This window comes from Schistocerca serialis, chromosome 5, assembly GCF_023864345.2.
Source record: "Schistocerca serialis cubense isolate TAMUIC-IGC-003099 chromosome 5, iqSchSeri2.2, whole genome shotgun sequence".
NCBI classification, from domain to species: domain Eukaryota; kingdom Metazoa; phylum Arthropoda; class Insecta; order Orthoptera; family Acrididae; genus Schistocerca; species Schistocerca serialis.
The window spans coordinates 575,405,733-575,421,287 of record NC_064642.1 but is presented as its reverse complement, the minus strand read 5'-3'; the positions used below and the strand labels follow the sequence as shown (position 1 = coordinate 575,421,287).

At 42.9% G+C, this 15,555-nt stretch overlaps 2 protein-coding genes across 2 annotated transcripts in view; both read right to left on the bottom strand.

Moving 5' to 3' along the window:
* The window catches only part of LOC126482103 (carboxypeptidase B-like), a 190,355-nt gene extending 176,119 nt beyond the window's left edge, over positions 1–14,236 (bottom strand). The window contains exon 1 of the mRNA XM_050106078.1: positions 14,049–14,236. Coding sequence (XP_049962035.1) covers positions 14,049–14,236 — 188 coding nt within the window. The remainder of the gene's footprint in view (positions 1–14,048) is intronic.
* Positions 14,237–14,269: 33 nt separating this feature from the next.
* The window catches only part of LOC126482102 (carboxypeptidase A1-like), a 68,468-nt gene continuing 67,182 nt past the window's right edge, over positions 14,270–15,555 (bottom strand). The window contains exon 4 of the mRNA XM_050106077.1: positions 14,270–14,338. Coding sequence (XP_049962034.1) covers positions 14,270–14,338 — 69 coding nt within the window. The remainder of the gene's footprint in view (positions 14,339–15,555) is intronic.

Sequence of the window (15,555 nt, the reverse complement as noted above, 5' to 3'; positions counted from 1 at the left end):
ATGAAAGTAGCGATAAACTTCAAAGTTGGGATCATTTAGCAGACGTAGTGAATGAATTCTACCAACACTGGAGCTAAATAACGCACGGACGAAAGAGGAGGACATATGAAATGCACTAGTACAGGCAAAGAGAGCATTGCCCACCAAAAGAGGTCTAGTAGTATCGAACTTAAGCCTTAATTTGAGAAATAAATTTCCGATAAAGTAATTCTGGAACACGGGATTGTGTGGACGAGATTATGGACTGTGGAAAAACCGATTAAGAAAACAATCGAAGACTTTGCGATCTAGTATTTATTGTAGATCGATGCTGAAATTTGAGTGCACTGATAACAAAAGAAAAGAGTTCCTCTGTAGAATCGTCGAGAAAGCGAATCTGAGATCGTGATCACGGTTAAGGTACTGAACGTTTGCTACTCGTTGCGTTCCAACATTCCATTCCGAGAACGGCAAAACTCATTGGATGCCTCCTTCTATGGTCTATGTTTTACGTTACGATACGTTAAAGACCAAATGAACAGAATCGGAACGAGTAACAAGACATGGGTTTGCTATACTGACACAGAGACGAAACAGTATTCAATGATGATGGAGCACGCCACCCAACGCAACAAACCAAAAAGTGCGCTCAGATTCGGAGACAGAAAGATTACAGCTAAAATAAATTTTTTTGTGGATTTTAAGCACTGCGGAACCACAGTTAATTCTGAAGCGTGTTATCAGACATTAAGAAATCTGAGTAGCAACAATCAGACTAAGTAAAATGATTTATAGGCTTTTCGCTACAATGCTCTCTGCACACATTGTACCCTATAAACAAAAGAATTGTTGTCAGGTAAAATACATTTTTTTTAAATCCGCACTGCAAGCCGGACTTTGCTGCAGATGACTTCCACCTGTTCACGAGCATTAAAAACTGGCCATGCTCCCAAGACTCCAGTGAAGAACAAAATTCTGTCATCTCATGCCATAGAAATTTACGTGGTCGAAATTTTTCAGTTCTCTATGAGATGTGGCAATAAATATCTAATTCCGTTTGATAATCATATAGAGAAGTGAAAGTAAGATGTAACTTTAAGATTTTAGTAATAAATTTGCTTTTACTATCCCACCTCTCTTTACAGACTAATGGAAGTTTTTTTCTGTATGGCGATCTTACATTGAAGTGACAAAAGTCATGGGATGCTTCCTTATATCGTTTCGGGCCTCTTTTTGCCCGTCGTAGTGCAGCCACCCGATGTGGCATGGACTCAACAAGTCGTTGGAAGTCCTGTGCAGAAATATTGAGCCATGCTGTCTCTACAATTGTCCGCAACTGCGAAAGTTTCCCGGTACAGGATTTTGTGCACGAGCTGACCTCTCGATTACGTCCCATAAATGTTTGATGATATTTATATCAGGCGATCTGTGTGGCCAGCGCATTGGCTCGAATTATTCAGAATGTTCTTCAAAACCAATCGCAAACAATTGTGGCACGGTAAGATGGCGCATAGCGCCAAATCTCAGCTTGTCTTTTAATGTAATGCAGGATCTCAACCGCCCCACGCATCTAGCACCCGAGAGGGTAGATGATAATGATGATGATGATGATTTGTGGATTAGGGTGTTAGACCGCAAGTTATCAGATATACAGGTGTTCACAAAATGTGGAAACACCGTGAGAAATGCATGCCTGAACATAAATGCAGATACTAAGCAAGCATGCAGGTTGCACTGTTGCATTTGACCTGGAACGGCGCCTGTGTAATGTAATCACTACTTTGCAAGTGTCAGTAGTGGTCAGGACAATGTTCTGCACACTTACGTCTAAACTGAGTGAACTCGAATTTGGACAAATGTTGGTGCAAATATGGTGGGTGCTTCCGCAACCAAGCGAGCCGAAGTGTTCGGTATTTCAAGAGCCCGTGCGGTTAGGGGCGCCATGTCACTGACTGCGCGGCCACTCCCGTCGGAGGTTCGAGACCTCCCTCAGGCATGGATGTGTGTATTGTTCTTAGCATCAGTTCGTTTAAGTAGTGTGTAAGTCTACGGACTGATGACCTTAGCAGTTTGGTCCCTTAGAAATTCACACACATTTGACCATTTTTTGGTATTTCAAGAGGCACCAAATCGAAGATTTAAATCACATACCAGGTAAGCTGAAAAACATCATCCGCTAAGTCATAACGTGGACGAAACAGGTAGTGTGTTGGTGACAGCCGGTCATTGAAGATGACTGTGACGAAAAATAAGATGACGACTGCTGCAAATGTCACTTCAGAACAAAATGTTGCAGACGCGAATTCTCTCAACACCAAAACAACACCAAGTGAGCACCGTGCCGTAAGAAGGGCATTGCAGGATGAGCTGAAATTCCAAAATCACTGCCCGCCGAGTTGGCCGACCGGTTCTAGGTGCTACAGTCTGGAACCGCGCGACCGCTACGGTTTCAGGTTCGAATCCTGCCTCGGGCATGGCTGTGTGTGATGTCCTTCGGTTAGTTAGGTTTAAATAGTTCTACGTTCTAGGGGACTGATGACCTCAGAAGTTAAGTCCCATAGTGCTCAGAGCCATTTAAACCAAAATCACTCATGAGTGATGCAAATGCCCGTAACAAGACAACGTAGAGCCGCAGGCATGAAACTTGGACTATGGAGCAATGGAGAAAAGTCATCGGGTCGGACGAGACGAGTCTTGTTTTACACTGTTTTCAATTTCAGGCCGAGTTTCCGTCCCAAGAGTGAAAAATGGCGGGTGTTCAGTGATTATTTTAGCAACAACATGGTGGTATATCGTGGGTCCTATGGTTACTAATCTAGGTTAATTTATTGCCAATGATTATGTCACAATTTGGGATGATAACGTCCATACCATGGTATAATGTTTATTCTCCTACGGTGGTGCTGAGTTCCAAGGCGACAAGACCCTGTTCACAAAAGTCACATAGTCTAGGGCTGGCAAAACTAATCCTTTCAGAGATCAGATCAGGTCACTCACTGGAATGAACTAGTTCTTTCTCATGACTCACTAATCACCCACAAAATACGTAAAAGGAAAGCACATTGCCTTTTTAAATCAGGTCTCTAAACCTGTATTTTTATCTGATTTGGTCCTTTTTTTTAAAGAATTTATGAAGAGGAGCAATAATTTGGTGTTATGTCCCTAGTAATTTAGAGATATAAAAGCTTTCAATATCGTCTGCTGCAAAAATTATAAATATTACAACAAAATCCTAAGTATATTTTATCAAGTGGAAAAATTTTAAGAATGTAGACTGATTCTTGTTATATTTTGATACTTTTATTGGAAAAAATACAGTATAAAAATTATAACTGTAATTAAAGTGTATATGTAGTTGTCATTTACAGTCAGTATTACTGTACATGCACCCAAAAAGAAAAACTTAATCAACATTGTCATTTAGAAATAAAATTTGACCCATTTCAATCGATGTGAATCTATTTCTTTTCTCAGTGCATATTTGTCTTGCTTTAGAAAATATTCGTTCATGTGGCACTCATGTTGCAGTGATACATAACACTTCTAGAACCAATTGATACAGCATTGGCCAATGCAGTTTCCTTGTTTCTCACCAGTTTGAGGGACCGCTGTTTCTAGGCAAATATCTCTCCGCTAAGTATTTCTCCTAGCTGTCAACTCCACACTTTCTGGATCGTGACTTGCTCGACGCAGACAAATAATTTCATCAAATTACTCCCAGGTGGAAGAGGTCTCATGTATTTCGATGGCAACTGGTTGAGAAATGAGCTGTGTTTTTTCTTGTTGAACAACCAAATCAACAATTTCAACAAAGAGAGCCAAATGCTTAGTACATGCAGAGGGAAGAAGAAGTCGTATTAAAAAATTATGATTTTTAAAAAATGACTGTGATGTTAATAAGTTTTGTAATTAGGGCCTACATATAAAACTCAGGTTTAGTGCAAGAAGGGTAATGAAAGGATTAATCTATTCAGGTTAAATCATATTAAAAAATTAAACATATTTACATAGATTGTACCAGAACGAACAGTCAATATTCAGGGCTGACAGGAACGATCATTTGAAGCAAAAAACTTTATGTGGACATATGCACTATTCAGAATGGTTTCTGAGACAGAAACATTTAATGTATATTATTAATTTTTTCCTTATTATTTGGCACATTGTCATTGTTTACAACGTACCACAATAGTGTAGATGAAGTCGAGACGGATAATTTGATACAGGACACGAGGGTCTGAAGTCGGGGAACTACCTCAGATTTGCTTACATGTCAGTGCATACGCATCGCTTGACATTTACACTATTATCTCGCTTAACATAGTTTAATTTTGTACTGTAACACGTTTTCACTACAAGCCGCAGATTTCGAATTATTCAAGAAAAACATACAAAAGTAATTTTAAATGTGTTCCGTCTCAGAAACAGTTTGGAACAGAGCATATATACACATTTAGTTTTGTACTTCAAATGATGATTCCTGTCATATTCCTGAATATTGACCATTCCTTAGACAACCTGTGTACATGAGCTATCATATATATTGAAATAATTATGTGTTACACACACCGTTATTTCTTAGAAAAAGCTGAACTCAGATGGAGATGTGTTCAGTCAGGAAAGCGAGATGCAAGCTGTATCACCATGTCAAGACTGCAGTGAACAAAGTCGCCATGTGATCTACTCCACGCAATCTCATTGGTGAAAGTGTTGCGGAACAGTAAGTTACCATGCAATCTAATCCATAAGAGTGGTGAGGAGAAATCCGCTAGTGAACCACCTCATAATCCGATCCCTGAGTATGGTCGGGAGCGGTGAGTTGGTGTCCTATGTTGGGATTCGATCCCTGAGAGTGGTAGGGAGCAGTGAGTTAGTGGACAGCTTATGATCTGATTGGTGAGAGTGGTGGGAGCGCCAAGCTACTGGGAGGGAGTGATGCCCGCGTCACCTTGCGATACACTCCTCCTGTGCGGTGGCTGAAGACCGCACGCAGTTTATATGATTGCTGATAACACACTCTGATTTTTTTTTTTCAAATTAAGTCCAGAAACCTGACGCTGGAAGTGTTTCCTACCCTACTGTATTGTTCTAATGAACCAATCCATCGTTCGCCACAGTAGCTGTACAGTCAGCGTGGCGGATTGCTAGGTGAGGAGGAGAAGGTATTTTTTAAGGTACAGTTTAAAAACATTTTTGGTAGCTTGGAAAAGTTTTCTTAACAATGTGGCGTAGGGTGCTGTTCCAACAGCCTACCAGAGAATTTTCATGTTGCTCATGACAGCCACCAGAGACGCATTTCAAATCAGCTGAGCTACCATTTATTTTTTCTGAATCACTCATCACCTGCTCCTTAGAAGGGTCTGGCTCTTTGAATCAATTCAGGAGTGGACTTCCTATCCCTGGTTTTATGGGTATGAGGACAAACTGCCACATCTCCCCTGATCAGCATAGCCACATGAACGACTTCAGAGAGAAGGCTGCGTGATTTCTGTCCAGCTCCATTAGCACTACCTGAATTTGCCTTGAGAAACATACAGAACCTGTATTATTTATTCGTTTCGAAACGACTGGAAGCTGTTTTGAATGATAATGGATTTTCTCTGTAGTAGGCATGGTAATGAGTTGTTTTTTTATGTTTCCAGAATTGTGTAAACCCTCTCTATTGTTCACTCGCTTGTTCAGGGTCCTTACGCTGGGAAATGGGTTTATTTGCAGTAGTCATGCCGGTTGGTTGGTTGGTTTAAAAGAGGGGTGGAGGGACCAAACTGCTAGGTCATTGGTCCTTCGTTATTTTAATTCCACAAGTGTGGGAGTAAAATACGTGAGACATACAAAACACAGCTGAAAGAAAGGAGAAAACCACAAGAATGACAGAAGGGCAAGAAACACTAAAATGGACAAAATCGGACAAGAAAACCACAGAGACACGCAAGAAACAGGTAGAAGGGATCAAAACAAGAGAGCTGACTACCATGGCTGGCTAACTATGAGAATAGGAAGGAGAAGCCAGACATTATGCAACACATTAAAACCTCCACCCTAAAAGCACCAGGGTGGAGGACCCAGAGGGACAAAGGACATGCGCTAAAACTGGTTGTGTAAGGAATGGTCAATATCCAGGAATATGACAGGAATGATCATTTGAAACAAAAAACTAAATGTGAATATATGGTGGTGGTGCGGGTGTCACCGCAATGCCTTGGTGCCTTGGTTCTTGAGGGTCTTTTTCTTTTTAGGTTTCTCTCGCTGCCCCTTAGGTTTGTCCAGCTGGGAGGGCTTCACTGATTCAGTCTCAGGGACTGAGGAGGACCATGAAGCCCTACAGCCAGCGACGTGTGGTTGCTTCAGTCACTAGGGGGTGTCAGCTTTGCCACTGGTAGGAACCTCCTGGGAAGGGAGTGACCCAAGGAATCCCTTCCTGGCTAGAGGAGCCGAAGAAGACTTACGCTCCTCTAGCTAAGAAGTGGGAATTGACGTCCCTTATGGTTGGGGGGGGGGGGGGTGTTGCTCCTGAAGTAGGTTGTGCAGGAGCAACAACGAGGGAAGTACCCCCACCCCCTCCCACACACCATCAAGGAGGCAGAGGGAGTCTGATAGCTCTGAGACCCAACTGTACGCAGTGGAATGGAAGATGGTACAACCGTTGTCATAACGACAGCGTAGGTTGACATCATAATCTCAGGACGTAGCCTATCATATTTTTTCTTATCCTCAGTGTAGATCAGTCGGTCCAGGGTCTTCCCCACTATTTCTTCTTCCTTTCTGGGGAGTCCTGCAGTCTGGAGAGCAAGAAGAATGGTGCTCTCCGCAGTTGACACAGATGTGAGGTGGGGCACAGGGAGTATTGGGGTGTGAAGGACGTCCACAATCCCGACAGGTGAAGCTGGAAAAAGCTGGAAGTACAGCAGGAAGACATACAGCTGAACTTCCAGCACTTAAAGCACTGCATCAGGGGAGGAATAATGGCTTTATGTGACAGCAATAGACCACCACCATGCGTCACCCTTGAAGGCCAAGATAAAGCTATTGGTGGCAACCTGATAATCTCTCGGATCCCGGTGGACGCGCCAGACGAAATGAACACCTCGCCGCTCTAAATTGGAGCGCAGCTCATCATCAGACTGCAACAGAGGGTCCCTGTGAAATATGATACCCTGGACCATATTTAAACTCTTATAAGGCGTGATGGAAGCAGAAACATTCCCTAGCTTTTCGCTGGCGAATAGTCCCTGTGACTGCGCATAGGATGCTGTTTTGATCAAGACCGACCTGACCGCATTTTGGACAAGCCCTCCACCTCCCAGAACTTGTCCTCTAAATGCTCCGCAAAAAACTGTGGTTTCATTGACAAGAAAGATTCCACATCAACTCTTGTACATACGAAGTACCGGTGTGAATAAGCTTCGCTGCCATCCTTAGCCTGGCGTTCCTCACATGGTGTAGCCGCGAGAGGGGGAGAGGGGGGGGAGCAGGACGATTTGGCGTCGTATTTCTTAGCATTGAAGTTAGACCTTCACCGCTTAGAGACTGCTGGTGTTTGACCACCAGTAAGAGATGACATACTACGCTTCATGGCGTGTCATCCACCCTGATGCCACCCGCTCCTACCAGGGGCCCTCGCCATGGGCGCCACCCAGCTGCAGCAAAGGCCACCTGGCAGGATGGCCATTGCCTGGAGTCCCGATGCCTCAGGGTGATGAGCATCTTCTCCTTGGCATATGTGGTGAGTTAACGGAGCAGGCATCAGCAGAGCAATCCCTGTGTGGTCAGGGGGCTACAACCAACAGGGTACATGGCTGTCCCACCACAATAGACTGGCTGCTGTGCTGTATATCAGGCGCAAATGAGCTAAGAAGTCCATTATCGTCGATAGCACAGAAAGCGATACTGCACAGAGATGGAGGAAAACGCACCCAGGAGGGTGACCTAGGCCAACAGGGAATTGAGCAGAAGTGCAGATCCACATCGACGAAGGATGTGAGAGGTCTCAGAGCATGATGGACACTACGCACCATGTAAGGCGCCCTTCCCCAACTGGCTCGCTCTTCGAGAAAGTTTTGAAAAATGGAGATCAAACCCTACAGGGAAACATCACATAAAGGCCGAAACGTGTGACTCCTTCTAGTCGCCTCTTACGACAGGCAGGAATACCTTGGGGCTATTGTAACCCCTAGACCCGCAGGGGATGGTCACGCCGGATGCTGAACTTTACTGCATGAACTGCGAAAATGTACGAAGAGAAAAACTTTTTTCCTTTCGTTGTTTTGTGGGGGTCGTTAACGAGAAAAAGTTTTCTAAAGGTTTGAAAGTATGTGTAAAGTTTGTTGGAAGTCGCCAAGTACTCTAATTCTTGATCGTTGTATGAATAGAGTCTGGATAATTTCCACGCCGTGGGTGGAAGGATATACGTAGTTTCTAAATGTAATTCTTGTCCTGCTGTGTTAAACTGTTAGCACAAAATTATATCTCTTAATGGCTGGATTATGACAGCATTTGAATTTTTTAAATTCGTTCAATAATTAAGTAAAATAGTAAATATGAAATTTTTGTTGCCTCTGGGAGTGGTGAGATGGGCAACGTGGAATTGGTATTGTGTGACCGTGCCCTTGGTTAGCCGCTTAGTAATGTAGACTAACTTACTCCCGATTATGTAAAGAAACAACCTCCCACGTACAAAACGCATTCGAACATCTGGTAACTTTACAAGTGAGTTAGTGTATTAAGTATTTTATGTTACGCGTGTAAGGGAGAACAAGTATGTTGAGGTAATTTGCGCTACATTTTAAGGAAATTTACAAGTTCGTGGGGCCTTCCATCGGTAATGCTGGAATTCAATATGGTGTTCGCCCACGCAAGTTTTCTTTGAACTGTTCAGCAACTATATCTTCTGAGTCTGGGGGGAGGGGGCTATTGTCAAGTATAGCCTCTACTCATTCTATTTCGCAGGAATTATCGCAATATTGTTTGTTATTCAATGATCGCGACTGTTTGCCACTAGTTGCAATGGAGCAAATGCTGCAATGCTGCTTAAAAAGGTCTTGTCACCTGTGAATGCGATGCTCTGTTGCCGTGGTGGTGACGGTTTCTGACACGGTTTCCATCCGCAGTTTATGTTTCTCCTGGAACCCTCTAAAATCTTCAGTGTTTCTCGGTATACAGGAGGACAATACACTGCTGATGGAAACTCATGTGCGAAACCATCATCCACAAAGGCAACTGAGCATCGCGTTCATAGGAGACAAGGCCTTTCTACGCAGCAGCTAGCTCCATTTGCTCCACTGGCAATCGTGGAAATCAGCCGCGATCACTTAACAACAAACAACGTTGTGAGGCATTCCGCCTACGGTCCGTCAGCGTACAAAGTCTCATTTGCTGCAGAAGGGGTGGTCTAGTTGCAAGTGATGGCTCCTATAAATTCGAAGGTCTATGGCACCATTGGATGATGTGTGTGGACGTGGGTTCCTATCCTCAATTTGTCCCTCAAAACACCCTCTACAAGCCCTCGACGCTTGTCGCAACATTTGTTGGATACCCTGCATATGTGACTCGTTATTTGCCTGAAAATACGGTGGGCGTGAGATGCCCCTATGACACCTAAAGCAGGATATGAAGGGAGTAACATGTAAATATGTTCGAAAACAGCCCATATTTTGCTATATTTTGTCCACTCGGAATACTTTAAGTGTACGAAGTACTCTGTATTTGTTATTTGTGTTGTTCAGTGCTTCAGCAGGGCGCCAGAATGAACTCTGCGTACTCCTTATCGACACAGAATTATACGTTTGCTTAGGACTGAACTGAAACTGCTTGGGCATAGGTAACAGATGAAATATGTGTACAGACACATGTGTGAAATATATTATACACATAATACACCTATTATATATATATATATATATATATATATATATATATATATTACAGATGTGTAAAATATACGTGAGATACACGTGTGCAGGTGAAGCCGCGGTCAGAAAGCTAATGTAATCTAAATTATATTAAATATATTGCACTGAATTATAAATCAGACAAATAGAAATATTAGAATAATCATTAGGAAAATTATAGATGTCTGCCACGCGGACAAAGTGTACTCAAGCATCGGTAGTTGTCAGAGAAATCCAACAGTCGTCAATGAAACGAGCTCCATGTCACTGATTCATGCTAATGTGTTGCCTTGCCCACTTTCCTCGGCAACTGTAGTGGTAAGGGGCGTGTACAGTTATTCATAAGAATGCGTAGTGGCCAGATTCGTAATGTGGTCAAATTGACCACGTTAGTAGTTGCGTAGTGTCTGGATAGACACAGCCGTCCCAGTTGTCTTAAAAATGGCAGCGTGGCATTTCTCTTTCATCCCTCTGTAAGTAACTTTGACCCATTGTTCGTAGGTAGTGGCCATCACTTGATTTTAACAGCTGGCGACCACTAAGAGACAGATTTTAAATGTTCTGTGCCGCACGCTACTGGCTAAATATTCGGCTGATGTTCGCACGTTAGGCGGGCAACTTCGTTTGCCGACAACCCTACTGGCCTTAAAACGAAAATTCACACCCTGTTTGAACTTGAAGGCAACTGAACAGAGTGAACAGTAACCACAAAACACATTCTCCGTTCAGGGGGAGGGCGGGGGGGGGGGGGGGGATGAATGTCGGTGTACAGAAACTCTAACAGAGTTTACCAGTGATGTACAAGTACCAGAAGCTGCAACGCTCATCTCCTCGAAAAAATATGGACTTGTGATAAAAAATGCTGTCGACTCGCACCACACAGTTATATTTGCAGAATGAAGTAGTGCCAGCTGATGTGCGTGCTGATTTTCGGTTGCACATATTCTGCATATTGACATGACCTTGGAGATGGAATTGAGCTTCGTATGTCGACGGAATGTTCCAAGGCCATTCATTGCCTACTTCCATGCGAGCAAGAAATTCCAGAGCGAACGTTAGTCTTGCTGGCAACTCAGCAGGAAGAAACTCCTGAATTTGAGTGATTTTATAGGGATAAAAATCCAGATGTTTCGTAGGATTTATGCACTGTGCTCGCAGGCATGTCATACGTTCGGGCAATTCCCCATACACTGCATGTTAGCACAACACCGCTCGACCCCTCCTGCAATGCTCCGACCACATCTTCGACAGACGCCGGATCAACTGGTTTCCCCCTTCTGGCTCATTTCACTTCAAAAGAACTTGTCGTTTCGAATTTTGTAATCATTTTCTCCAGACTCTTAGCATAAATCGGACCAATGCTTTTTACCACGCCCTTGAGTGTCCGGAACTTCTGCAGCTTTACCAACAGTGCACGATCCTTCATGGACACAGACGGTTGGGCGTCTCGGAAGCAAAATGAGGAAAAGTCGTGTGACACGAGTCTGTTGGTGTGCGTATTCTTGCGCTTACAGCGCCATCTACTGGCCAAATTTTCGTTTTCTTTTTTTCCTTGACGTTTTTCTCTGCGTCAATAATCTGCAGTTCAAATTTTACGTCATTCTGAGGAGTGGCTCTCATTCTACACTGTTTTGAAGCTGGCACTTTAATCATGGAAACCCTTTACATTAGGAATGTGTTGACATCAGGTTTTGTTCTTTAGTTTCCAAGTTTTTACATCATGTGTACTCTGTGGCTGTCAACAGAAACGAGCCATAACACTATATTAACACACGGACGTAAAAAAAATCGCAACCAAAAAAATGATTAATGTACAGTAATGAAGTTTCAGGAATACGTTTGTCTAGGCAACATATGTAAGTGGTTAACCTCGCAAGATCACAGGTTAATGTAAGCGCTAGATGACCCATTGCAAATGTGAAAAGCTGGTACATTAAAAACGGGTGTAACAGCAATAATGTTGAATGCAAGCGTGCACACGTACATCCATTGTGTTTTGCATGTGCCAGATGTCAGTTTGGGGGATAGTGTCTTATGTCTGTTGTATTTGGTTGGTCAATACAGGGACAGTTAATGCTGTTTATGGATGACGCTGTAGTTGTCGTGCGTAATGTCCCATATGTGCTCGACTGGAGACAGATATGGTGACTGAACAGGTCAAGGCAACATGTCAACACTCTGTACAGCATATTGGGTTATAACAGCGGTACGTGGGCGAACGCTATCGTGTTGGAAAATGCACCTGGTATGCTGTTAATGAATGGCAGCAAACACGTCGAATATCAGACTGACGTAAAAATTTGCAGTCAGGGTGTGTGGGATAACAACGAGAGTGCCCTTGCTGTCATACAAAATCGCACCCTAGACCACAACTCCAGATGGTCCAGTGTGTCTAGCACGTAGACGGGTTGGTTGCAGGCCTTCAACTTGCCTCCTTCTAACAAAGAAACGGCCAAACTGGCACTGAGGCAGAACCACCCCACCTTCCATCCAGATCTCCACCCAGTCCTCCAGTGAGCTCTCGTTTGACACCACTGAAGTCGCAAATGGCGGTGGTTTGGGGGAAGTGGAACGCACGCTACAGGGGATCTGGCTCGGAGTTATCCTTGAAGTAAGTGGTTTGTAACAGTTCGTTGTGTCACTGGTGACAACTGCTGCTTAAATTGCGGCTCCAGATGCAGTACGATACAGCAGAGCCACTCACCGAATACGATAGTCTTCCCTTTCAGTAATTCCATGTGTCCATCCGGAGCCCGGTCTTCTTGCGACCATACATTCTCTTGACCACCACTGTCAGCATTCACGTGGATTGGTTACATTTCTCTCAAGTCTTTCTGCAGTATCGCAGAAGCAACATCCAGCCACTGGTAGAAACACGCCTGTCAACTTTCCTTTATGTCACACAAGTCCTTCCTGGCGTTGCGATCTTTTTTCCGCCAGTGTACATCATTTCATACGCAACATTAGGATGTTAGTGAAAGGTCTGAACCAAATATTTATTCAGAATGTATGTTTTAAACTCGGTACAATAGTGGCCTATACCCCTTTTTGCGCTTGCCATTTCAATAGTTGCCATGTCCTAAGCTGTTCTTGGTTAATATAAGTCTGCTGAATGTGTTGGTATTATTGGTTTTATGCTTGAAGTGGCCTGTGGGCATCGGTAAAAATTGTTTTGGTTTCAAAAACTATTTGGCGGTGTTCCCTATTTATTGCTTGTGCTGCGGATTTACTATAGCTTTTACTTCCGTTTTCTCGTGTTCACTGGCGAATCCAGAATGTTGCTGTGGCTTTCACTCACTTTTCACTGACATTTACCTTTCAGGTAGGCTGCTGACAGTCGTTTGTTCTACTACGTTGTTTTCGATTGGCGGCAGCGAAATTCGTGTGGGCGCACCTGAGTTTAATCTCTGTTGTTTGTTAGTTAGCTTTTACTGTTGCAAAATACTGCTGGATCAATGATGATTTTGTCGCCCCTTATGATAGCTTATGTGGTAATTTTTTTTCTATTCTTGATAAATGATAGAGATGGTTACCATGTTTTACTGTTGTAAATCCCCAATACAATCTATAAACAGTAAACCATACCAAACAGTTTTCTAAATCAAACCCTCAACTAAATTTTACTGATGCTCACGAGTCATTTTACCCATAAAAACAACAACAACACTTTCAGCAGGCAAATATGACCAAGCACAGCTCAAGACAGTTCAACTGCGGGAATGATAAACTTCAAAAAGGGGCATCTACCAATATTTCACCGTTTAGACGTTATATTCTAGACAAAAATTTAACTCAGATGTTGCTCAGAAGTTGTGTCTGATTTTTGTTGAAAGCCACACGGCACATACAACATAAAAAAGGTTCACATTATATGTGATCTGAACAACGTCAAAATCTGATGTCTACGAGTTCCTAACCTGCGTAAAATTTGTATCTTTGTATTTCAGAAAGAATAAAAGAAAAAACGCATTGAAGATGCCACAACTGCAGTGAAACATGTTTGGAGATTGAACAAAGCAATAATTGTGCTCTTGCAAGACGGCGGACCCTCTGTAAGTAATTAACAAATCTGTAATTATAGTGAAATTCCAAATGAGTGGATTTGTTGGAATACAGTTTCTCTTTAAATAGCAGCCCTACGACAAAGATAGCCAAGCAGTCATTACGTTTGTGAAAGTGTACTCGTAGCCATCGGGGTTGAGCACGGGGATGATGTGCCAGTCGACGCTGTCTGTGAGCGCGCTCTCGGCTGCGTTCTCGACCAGCTGGTTGATGACGTAGAGGGCGGCAGCTGGCGCGATCCACTCCCTTGCGTGAATGCCCGCGTCGATCAGGATGACCGGCCTGGAGCCTCCGCCTCCAGAGGACATCTGGATGATATCCAGAGGGCGACCCTCGGACGTCTATCCGATGGTCTGCTCAGTCACCGTACTGGGATAGCTTGATGCTAGCTGCGACAGGTACTGCCGAATCTGTGAAACCCAAGTCAGAATGTTAACTGGGTGCCTCGAAATTAGGGACAAGCTAGGGATCCCGCATTGGTAAGCAATGGCATGGCAGACTATGATGGATGCTTGTGCAGTGTACTGTTGTGAGGTTATGGCATTCTGTTTATTGAATGAAAGGGACGGGGTGAAGCATGGTGCCGAGACATATACAACTCGACACTCGCTAGAAGGCTACCCGTTTGGAGTAACACTAACTGGACTAACAAGCTAAGTGTCTCCGACTGAAAGGACAGACCACAATCAGCTGTGTCAGATACTCGAACTATCTGTCGCCGCGTAGAAGATGAAAGATTAAGGACAACTTTGGTAAAAAGTCTGTTGATTTGGAACTTTAGGCAACCCTCCTCCAGTGGCTTAAATGTTGATGGTGAAAATTTCCCCTTTCTTCTGGATTCTACTTGGTTGGCTCTAGAAGGATGGTGGCGACATTATGATCTCAGCAACAAGAGCAGAATCGTCATTTTTTGTATAAACAGATTCGCCGTATTTAAAATGACGATTGTGGATTGATGGGGTATTCAGTGCTGCGAGTAATAGCCGCAGCAAGATTTTTTACTAAATGTTATTTCGAAAATGGACGAGTAAGTTTGAAATTAGACCTAAACATCAACTAAAATTAAACATAATACACAATCAACACATTGAATAAAATATCAAATTAATAATGATGTCATAGAACCATATAACGTGACATTGTAGTCAGGTTTTCTGAAGAAAACGTCAAGTAGGAAAGCAAAATAAATAAACAGAACAATTAAAATTACCTAACATTATTAAGTGTTGTTTGGTCCACTACATAAGTTTTTAGTTTCCTTTTGTGTCTGATGTGAATCGATATAGTATATTTCCAAACATTGTTACAAATATGCTCCATCCTCATAAACTGACCCTGTGACAAGATACTCCTCAAACGAAGTTCTATCTGTACAGATTTCTTAGAAATTAAATCTATATCTCTGTACAAATCCATAATTTGTAATTTAAGCTTCAATATTTCATTTAATAAGTGAAAAATAAGAACATAAAGGGCATTTGGAAAGCTAAACGAAGTTACAAAACTTGTAACGTCTCTGAAATTGAACACTCTTTAGCCATTGCATACTCTAATTAACAATTTAGGTAGGCAAAATACACTACCTAACACAAAAGTTAAGTACCGAGAAACTTCATTGGTTGAGAGG